Here is a 10,755-nt window from a genome sequence, read left to right as displayed (position 1 = left end):
AGAACAAGTGATGAAGAATCATAACATAGGTAAAAAGCATACAGTTGTTCTTTGTACCATTCTTACTGTTGCAGCTTTTATGTAAGAGTGCCAGATTACCTCCAAATAGTTAAAAAAAAAAAGCTTAAAAAATATGCTTGTCCTTAAAGTTCAGAGTTTTTTCAGGTTGTGTATGTGGTGGGGATGGTGATGGCTGTTTTTTTTTTTTTTTTTTTTTTTTTTCCCCAGATATTTTAAAGTATATTGTAGGTTTTTGGGGGGAGTTTGTGAGAGAAAGCAGGCAGGCATATTTAGGTCAGGCTTGTTTGCAGTTCTCAACCTCATTAGTGAGATTGAATACTCAGTGTAGACTAAGTCTGCATGTTAATAATTAGCCTAAAAATACTCGGATGTAGTTGTAGCTGTGCTCATTGCAGTGGCTGTTTTTTTCTTTTTGTTGTTGTTGTTTTTAAGTATCTGCAAAATGGCTGATAATTTGGATAAATTTATTGAAGAATGCAAAGCCAAATTGGCCAAAGACAAAGCAGAATTGGAAGGCGACCCACCTTACATGGAAATGAAGGTAAAGTTAATGATTTTCCTCCAGCATGTTTCATTAAAATTGTTTCTGAAGGTTAACCCTGTGTAAATAAATGCAAGCCTCCTCTTCTCTGAGTCAACCTCTTCACTTACACACTGTAGGTGGGCCACGCTGTGAGAGCCTGACTCAGGGCAAGGTGTCAGTGATTTTGAATGCACTTTGTTTGTGGTGTTTTATATCTCACAGTTTCTCCTCTCTCTTATTAAAGCCTTATTTAGTTAATACTTTATGTGCTTCATAAAATGATTAGGAGACTTCCTCTGCTACAAGGAAATTTCAGAATAGAAGCAGAATAGATATAAAAGCACTTTTCATTCTGTGGGAAAGTTCAGTATTTTAATGGATCATTGTCTTAACATTTTTTGAAGGCTACAAAAGTGAATTTATTAGAATAGTTTGTTATATTGTATACTTGTTTTTCAAAATGTAAATTTATTAAAATGTTTCTGAAAGCAGTTCTGAAAAGCTTTCTTAAGCTTTCCTATTTTTGTTGAAAGTGATTAAACAAATTTTAGCAAATACTTATTAAGACTGTGTTAGGCTCTGACAGTACAGCACCAATGTAGACAGGCGTGGCACCTTTTCTCCTGGGCTCAGTGTACATAATAAGATAGAGGATGTAGATTAATCTGTGCCATATGGTCCATCGTAATGAGGGTCACCACATAAACTGGTTTGTCCAAGACAGTACTGGTTTACCTGTTGTCCCAGTGTCTCATCTGGTTTAGCATTTGTCCTGGACAAAGGTATCTTGGTTGAGATGATAAATAACATGGACACCCTAATTATATAGGGACTTTCAGAGTTCATATTTATTGTGTGCAAAATATGGATGAGGCAAAGTCTTACAAGGCTGCATTGATATTTCACATGCATCTATGAGCTAAGTACTGTTATTATCGTTTTACAAACGAGTAAACTGTGACATGGCTAAGTTTAATGTGACTAAAGTGACAGCAGAACGAGGCTTCGGTCCCTGGCAACCTGAATCCTGTGCTTGTTGCCTTATCCACCATACTAGGTTGTCTTTCTGCCATAATACCTGTTGTGTACAAGGTATTGTACAAGAGACCTTACATGTACTTATTTTCTCATTTAAGGATAATATCCCTGTGAGGTAGATGGAATTTTATTTTTTCAGATCAGGAAAGTGAGGCTGAAAGGGGTTAAGTAATTCATCCAGGTACACACAGTGCTGGATTCAGGATCTGAACCTTCATGTGTCCAGCTCCACAGTCCATGCTCTCAACCACTCTCCAGTACTCAGAACTAGCTTACCGTGTTTAAATACAGCTTTGTTATAATGTCTGATATTAAATAGTGCATAAATAATAATCTGTAAGTCTTAGTGCAAGTACTGCCTGCTCAGTGAGGCCTTGTAGTATGTCGCCCATCATTTTTGGGCCTCCATACCCTGCTCTATTTTTTCCATAGCCTCTCCCTACCACTCTACGTACTATATAGCGTAATTATGTGTTATGGTTATTGTTTGTCTCCACAGTAGTTTGTAAGCTCCATGATGGCACATGTTTCCCGTGCTTTGGGACAGTGCCTGGCAGGAACTCAGTGACTGTTGAATAGTGAATGAGCTAAATATTAGAACATTTATTATAGTATTAAATGCTTTGGTTAATTCCCCAAATCTTATACTTAAATTTCTTCTGTGATATATCATGTAATTTTGTCAAGTCGTTTAATAAAAGTACTGAGATGAATTGTCTATTTTGTGTGTTTTTCTCCTTCTGCTTTTGTAAATATTATATCTCTTTCAGGGAAAGTCATCAGAGAAGCTTTCTGAAAACAGTAAAATATTGATCTCCATGGCTAAGGAAAACATACCACCAAACAGTCAACAGACCAAGGGTTCCTTAGGTAAGTCATTAGGTGTGCTAAATTGATTTTAAGATTTTCTAATCTAGGCTATTGTGAAAGAGCTTTGTCTTGTCAGAAAAAAGATATATTTGGAATCCTTGTAACTCCTTTCTGAAATCTTACGTGTGACAGATGGACTATGTGTGGAATATAACATGTACTGAGAACCTTGTACCTTTTAAAATATTATTGCCTTTATTATGATTTGTAGAAATTATAGCAGTAAGTATGACTAATTAAAAATTAATTGAAAAATATGAATAGCACATGTGTGTGTGTGAGAGAGAGAGACAGAGAGGGTGCAAGAATAAGTGTGTTAATTGTTGAATAAAAATGGTGGATATGCTTTTATTTAAAACTCAAAGAAATGGATAGAAAATTTTGTAATGGATACAAAATGCTACTTGGTAAAAGACCATTTTAATTATTTATGACTATATTGGAATTGTAAAGAAATTAATACTGCAGCTATAGTAATTCTTTGATTATGGTGGGTATAACAATATTTGGGAACTTTTTCCCACATTTTGGCTTGTTGGTAGGTATTCATTTTCTTAAAAGAAAATATCTTTTAAAAGTGTATATTGCCCTGGTTGGTGTGGCTCAGTCGGTTGGAGCACCATCCTGTAACAAAAGGTTGCAGGTTTGAGGTCCTCTGGTGAGGATTTAAAAAAAAGAAAGTTGAGAGCCTTAGAGATGAAGGAACTTAACCAAAATATGTATAATACTAAAGTACTAAAACTGTATACAAGACAATAATTTGTAAGAGAAATGGAATTGAAAGTATTATCTATATATCTAATACTAAAAGTATGGCATTCACTTTGAGTTGGTTTTCTAATAGAGACAAAGAGCCCACTAACTATTAAGTCTCTTGGCCAGCATCTCCTTGTACTCAAATGCAAAGTAGCTAATAATGTAGGTATACACTTGTGGCCTTAGAAAATAGTCCACATGAGAACTGTGCTTTAACCAGTTAAGCTCATTATATTTCACTTCTTCTATGTGAAAAAGTTTCAGTCATCAATAATTCACAAGATACGCTTTTTAAAAAAATCCTCACGTGAGGACATTATTTCACTGCTTTTTAAAGAGAGAGGAGGGGAGAGAGGAAAGGAGAGAGTGAAACATTGATGTGAGAGAGATACATCGATGGGTTACCCATATACACCCCGAGCAGGTATTGAATCACAACCCTAGGTATGTGCCCTGACTGGGCATTTAACCTGCAACCTTTTGGTGTATGGGATGATGCTTTAACCAGCTGAACAATCTGGCCAGGGCTCCACTGCTTTATCTGTAACATAAAGAACTTGGATGCTCTTTTAGCCCTAAATTTTTATGAATCAAAAATTTGATTATTCCAAGATATAATCTTTTAAAAGTTTATGGTAGATTATCTCAAACACTAAGGTGAGACAAAAGTCCTTTGAAATTTGGGGTTACAGGTTGCTTTGGACTGTGGCTGTCATGGCTTTGTGACCTGGCACAAGTTGTTAAAGCTGTTTGTTTCCCTACTTAAAATAATTTGTTTTTTATCCTTACCTGAGGACATTTTTTTTTTTTCCATGCTTTTAGAGAGAGCAGAAGGGAGAGAAGGGAAAGAGAGAAACATGGATGTGAGAGAGAAATATTGATGGTTGCTTCCCTATGCCCTTGGACTGGGGATTGGACTGCAGCCTTTGGTTACTAGACGATGCTCCAGCCAACTGAGCCACATCGGCCAGGGCTTGTTTTATCATCTTAAAAACTTATATCTAACTTAAAAGGTTATTGTGGCATACATGAATACATATGAAAAAATGACTGCACGTAATTGGTGGACAATAAATATTAATTTCTCGATCTCTTTTACATATTTTTAATTTTTAAGTTATTTTTGAACTTACAACCTAAGAACTAATACTATTTCTTTAAAAAAATTTTTTATCGTTTATGCTTTTACGATTGGCCCAATTTTTCCCCTGTAGCCCCACACCCATAGCTGTCCTTTCCCGGAGTCAATCCCCCCTCTGCTGTTCATGCCCATTGGTAATGTATATATGTTCTTTGTTTAATCCCTTCACCTTCTTTCAACCTGTCCCACCCTCCCTCCTTTCCTCTTATACCTATCAATCTGTTCCTTCTTTCTGTGCTTCAGATTCTGTTTTGCTCATTAGTTTATTTTGTTCCTTACATTGTAGTTATAAGTGAGATCATATGGTATTTTTCTTACATTGCCTGGCTTATTTCACTTAGCATAATAGTCTCCAGTTCCATCCATGCTGTCACAGTGATAAGAATTTTTCTTTTTTACTGCTGCGTAGTATTCCATTGGGTAAATGTACGATAGTTTTTTTATCCACTCATCTGCTAATGGGCACTTAGGCTGTTTCCAAATCTTGGTTATTGTAAATAACACTGCTATGAACATGGTGCATATATTCTTTTGAATTGGTGTTTTGGGATTCTTTGGATATCTTCCCAGAAGTGGAATCTCTGGGTCAAAAGGCAGTTTCATTTTTAATTCTGTAAGAAAACTCAGAGTGACTGCACCAGTTTGCATTCCCACCAACTGTGCACTAGGGTTCCCTTCTCTCCATATCCTTGCTCACACTTGTAGTTTGTTGAGTTATTGATGTTATAACCATTTTGGCAAGTGTGAGGTGGTACCTCATTTGGTTTTAATTTGCATCTTTCTGATTGCTAGTGATGTTGAGCATTTTTTCATATGTCTATGGGCCATTTGTATGTCCCTCTTGGAGAAGTGTCTGTTCAGGTTCTTTGCCCATTTTTTAATTGGATTGTTTGTCTTTCTGGTGTTCAGCAGGGATGTCTACTTTTACCACTCTTATTCAGCTTAGTACTGGAAGTCATAGCCACAGCTATTAGATAAGAAGAAGAAATAAAAGGCACCCAGATTGGAAAGGATGAAGTAAAACTGTCATTATTCACAGATGACATGATATTGTACATAGAACACCCTATAGGGTCTACCTAATAAATGAATTTGGCAAAATAATTGATGTTGGAAAAACTGGACTAGTACTTGGAAAAAAATGATACTAGACCACCAACTTACACCATACACTAGAATAAACTCAAAATACATAAAAGACTTAAATATAAGGCATGATGCCATTAAAAATCTAGAGGAAAACATACGCAGTAAACTTTCACGTATCTTGCATAGCAATTTTTTTTTGCCCATCTCCTAGGGCAAGGGAAATAAAGGAAAGAACAAAGAAATGGGACTACATCAAATTAAAAAACTTTTGCACAGGTAAAGAAACCTTCAGCAAGATGAAAAAGAAACCCACTGTATAGGAGCACATATTTGCCAATAACAAATTGTACAAGGGTTCAATCTCCAAAATATATAAAGAATTCATATGACTCATACATATTTTTAAAAGTAGGTTTTTGATTTTGGAGAATTATATTAAGAATTAGTCTGTTAGCAAACCAACTACTGCAAATACACCGAAAAGATCATAGTCCATGATTAAGTGAGATTTATTCTAGAAATGAAAGGTTGGTAAAATATTTGCAAATCAATAAATGTGATACACCATATAAACAAAATGAAGGATAAAAACCACATGATCATATTAATATATAAAGAAAAAGCATTTGATAAAATCCAGCACCCATTTGTGATAAAAACTCTCAGCAAAGTGGGAATAGAGGGAACATACCTAAATGTAATAAAGGCCATATGTGACAAACCCAGTGCCAGCATCATACACAATGAGAGAAAAACTACAAGAGTTTCTCTTAAGGTCAGGAACAAGAGAGGGATATTCACTTTCACATTTCTCTCTCTCTCTCTCTCTCTCTTTTTTTTTTTTTGAGTATATTTTATTGATGTTTTTACAGTAGTTCCAATTTTTTTCCCCTTTGCTCCCCTCAGCCAAATACCCCTCTTCCCTCCAGCAATCCTACCCCCCTTAGTTCATGTTGATGGGTCGTGAATATAAGTTCTTTGGCTTCACCCTTTCCTATATTATTTGCAATATCCCCCTATCTATTTTGTGCCAACCGATTATGCTTCTTAGTCCCCGCACCATTTCCCCATTTCTCCCCCTCCCCTCTCCCAGCTGATAACCCTCCAAATGATCCCCATACCTATGATTCTGTTCCTGTTCTGGTTTGCTTAGTTGGATTTTGTTTTTATTTTTTAGATTCAGTTGTTGATAGTTGTGAGTTTGTTGTCATTTTAGTGTTCATAATTTTTATCTTCTTTTTCTTACGTAAGTCCCTTTGACATCTCATATAATAATGGCTTGGTGATGATGAACTCCTTTAGCTTTACCTTGTCTGGGAAGCACTTCATCTGCCCTTGCATTCCAAATGATAGCTTTGCTGGATAGAGTAATCCTGGTTGCAGGTTGCCTTTCATCACATTGAATACTGCTTGCCAGTCCCTTCCTGCCTGCAAAGTGTCCTCTGACAAATCAGCTGATAGTCCTATAGGCACCCCCCTGTAGGCAACTCTCTGCCTCTCTCTTGCTGTCCACAGGACTCTCTTTATCTTTTACCTTTGGCATCTCAATCATGATGCGTCCTGGTGTGGTCCCCTCTGGGTCAAGCTCGTCCAGGACCCTCCGTGCTTCCCGGAACTCTATGTCCATCTCCTTCTCAAAATTTGGGAAGTTTTCCTCATTTTTTTCAATTTTTCCTCATTCTGCACTGGTTGACTGTTTTTTTCTTATGTTCCAAATCATTGATTTGAACCCCGGTTTCTTTCCCTTCACCATTGGTTTTGTGTGGATTTTTCTTCGTTTCACTTAGCCTTCACTTATGCGTTTGCCATACTCAAGCATATCTGTCAAGCCTGTGAACATCTTTAGCACCAGTGTTTTGAACTCTGTGTCTGTTAGGTTGTCTGTCTCGTCATTTGTGAGGCTGGCTATCTCCACGTCGCTTAGTTCTCCCACTGGAACCTTTATCCGTTCCCCCTCTTGGGCCATACTTCTCTGTCTCCTCATTCTGACAGGCTCCTGTGTTTGTTTGCCTTTGCGTCCCAGGTAGAGCTGTCACTCCTGTTACGTTGTAAGAGGTGGAGCCTTCGGGATTCGTCAGTACAGGGCGACCTGTTTCACTACGTTGTGGTGCTGTATGTGGGGGAGGGGTCTGAGAGGGAACAATACCACCTGCTCAGCACTCGCCCCTTTTCCAGGAACCCCTCCACTTCTGCACTGGACTGGCACCCCTCTAGCTGCTGCCCTGGCTGTTGTTCCCAGAGTGGGTGGGTCTGCAAATGTTCTAGGACCGTGGGGGCCCTTTAAATAAGCAGACTCTGCTGAGACTGGTTGTTTCTGCCTCTACCCCAACCCCCACTGGTCAGCACAGTCAGAGGCAATGAGGCTTGATTTTCCCTGGTGTTGGGACCGTGAGCTGCGAGGTCCGGTGGGTAGCTGGGAACGCTCCCAGGTGTCCCTCCTGACTTTTTAAAATGTGTGACTATATAGGCTTTCTGCCACCTACCGCTTCCGCCGTTGATGCCACTGCCGCCACCACACTGCTTCTTCTGCCCCAGCTTTGCCACTCTTAACCTGTCTGGATGAGTATTCTTTATATCTTTGTTTATTGGACTTCCATGCAGCTAGATTTTCTGGAACTTCTGGTTGTCTCTAGTTTTGAGATAGTTGTATTCCTTCTTAGTTGTGGAGGAAGACACAGCGTATCTATCTAAGCCTCCATCTTGCCTGGAAGTCTCACCTCTCTTATTCAACATAGTATTGGAAGTCCTAGCCACAGCAATAAGACAAGAAGAAATAAAAGGTATCCAAATTGGCATCCCAGATGACACGACACTACATAGAGAACCCCTAAGATTCCACCAAGAAATTACTAGAAATGAAAAACGAATTCAACAAAGTAGCAGTATACAAAATTAATATCCAGAATTCAGTTGCATTTTTATATACCAATGAATTTTCAGAAAGTTAAATTAAAAAACAATTTATTCACAATTTCTTCAGAGATTAAATACATTGGAATAAATTTAAACAAGTCTATAAAAGATGTGTATTTGGAAATTATAAGACATTAAAGAAAGAAATTAAAGAAGATACAAATTAATGGAAGCATATACCATGTTCATGGATTAGAAGAATTAACATCATTAAAATGTCCATACTACCCAAAGCAATATATAGATTCAATGCAATTTCTATCAAGATTCCGAAATGCACTAGATTTATTTTAGCTTTCATGCTGCGAAGTCATTATTTTGGAAATTTACAAGCAAAAAGATTAGAGGTTACTAAAATAAGAAAGGAATTTTACTCATTACTAGAAATTACTTGATATGATTTTTAAAAGTTCATTTTAAATGCGATTATGCTCATGGAAATTTGTAAAAGAAAAAATTATAAAGAAGAAAAAAATTACATTGTAATTTAAAAATAATCTCAGAAATGAAGCAATAACAGAATTTTAAGTGGCAGAGAAGCTGTAGAGTTTCTACTGAACTAAAAAGTTAATGTAAAGACTTTTGAAAAGAGAAAAAGAAAATTGTTGATTTTTTACTAATTTTAGTACTTTTTAATTATCCTTTTTTAGCATACATAGTTTTAGGTTTTCTCTTATTATAAGCCAAATCCTAGACATCCTGCATTTTTTTTGGTTCAGTTTGTGAAATGGTGATTTGTAATAATACTGTTACAGCTGAAGTTTGGTTACAATATTTTACTCAATTAATGTAGTTGCATGTCTTGATAAGCCACCTGCTATGGAAAGACCTATTATTATTTCTTATAATTTATCCTTTATTTTTACATAATGGTTTTTCATGGTAATATAATAATGAAAAGAGGAAACTAAGTGTTCCATGATAATTTGTTTCATTAAGTGTTTATTATGAGTGCTATGTAAGAAGGTATATTGATTTTTAAAAGATTGTATACTTTAGTTTAACTCACAACCACTGTAGAAACCAAATGCTTCTAATTGATGTAGTTCTGAAGCATAATGTCAAGTATCTTAGAATCATTTGTGGTTGTACTTGAAGTGACATCACTTCAAATGACTGTAAGATGACACTAATGCCTTACTTGCTAGTAGAACCATCAGAAGACAGATGCTTTGAATAAGTAAGTCTCACCATGTTTCTTAGCTCATTAAGTCCACTGAGATGCCATTGTAATATGTAGCTTTAAGTGAACAGGATATTTAAAATTTTCCATATGGTTCTTAGTTTTATTTCTATGAGCTACCCTTAATGCCATAAAATGTTAGTACTGGATGACAAAAGTAAGAATTAAAAAGTATTTTCTGTTGACTAAACCTTAAATTAATAAAATCTTAAGTGATTAAGAACACGTTTATATTCTTGTTTTTTAACTACAATTATTGCAAATACTATTTGAATCAATGGTAAAAACCAGATACTCTTGATAAATAAGAGTAAATTTAGTATAAACAGTAAACTTAGTATAAACAGTAATTTATAAACAAAAATGAATCACATTAAAAAAATTCTTTCATATAAGTTCACCAAGCAAATTGAAAAACAGTATTAAAAGCCACCTAAACTCATGACTTTTCAGAAAGCTGTAAATCACTTGCTCCCTAAGAGCAAAGCTGAGCATGTTGGGAGGCATCATAATTGCTGTATTTTTTTTTTTTCTTTGACACAATAGAGCATCCTTTGTGACTCTGTAACTAGAGATAGGCAACTAGTTACTAGTTACTATGCTTCTTCTCTCTGTGCAATCAGACTAAAAGCAAAAATGAGGTACTAAGAATAGTGTGTTCTTCCTTTCTCTTGTTCCTTCCTCATACTCAGGCATTCATTCATAAATTCATTCACACCTTTATTCAGTGAATATTTCTGGGGTACAAGTTGTATGCCAGGCATTATAAAATTGAGTAAAGCATGGACTAGGCTTTAATGGATTTTATAGTTTCTTTATGGTGCTCCCTTCTCAGTGTAAGAATTAAAACATTCTCAAGGTTTAGATTCCTTTGAGAGAAAAGAATATTTTTCTAAGATGAGTTAAAATTCCAAGCATATGGAATGCTTTATATTCTTTTGGAAGGAGAGCTGGGACCCTGAATGAGAGGTATCCTAAGGAATCCTCTGTTACAACCTCATTCATTAGGAGTTAAGGAGGCCAGAATTGTTTATAAAAAGAATTCCAGAGTGTTTATAGTGGAAAGTGGAATTTAGTATTGCAGGAAAATCAATAGACATACATTTACATTTACACTACTTTGGTCTTTTTGCCTCTGAAATATTTCAGTGACGTAATAAAGCAGTGATATGACACATTCATGTTAAGCGCCCATCATTTAGCTGCATTGTGAAGAATAAG

The 10,755-nt window shown here is 36.1% G+C and overlaps 1 protein-coding gene across 3 annotated transcripts in view; it reads left to right on the top strand.

Moving 5' to 3' along the window:
* The first annotated feature begins 453 nt into the window (after positions 1-453).
* Positions 454-10,755, top strand: part of CSPP1 (centrosome and spindle pole associated protein 1) — a 94,256-nt gene continuing 83,954 nt past the window's right edge. For all 3 annotated transcript variants that reach the window (XM_090283602.1, XM_090283601.1, XM_090283600.1), the window contains exons 1-2: positions 454-562; positions 2,353-2,452. In XM_090283602.1, the coding sequence (XP_090139728.1) occupies positions 464-562; positions 2,353-2,452 (199 nt within the window). In that variant the 5' untranslated portion in view covers positions 454-463. The remainder of the gene's footprint in view (positions 563-2,352; positions 2,453-10,755) is intronic.

The sequence above is a fragment of the Furipterus horrens genome, unplaced genomic scaffold (assembly GCF_987537825.1).
Source record: "Furipterus horrens unplaced genomic scaffold, mFurHor1.1.pri manual_scaffold_7, whole genome shotgun sequence".
Lineage (NCBI taxonomy): Eukaryota > Metazoa > Chordata > Mammalia > Chiroptera > Furipteridae > Furipterus > Furipterus horrens.
The sequence above is the reverse complement of the archived record's forward strand: the minus strand, read 5'-3'. Positions and strand labels throughout refer to the sequence as shown.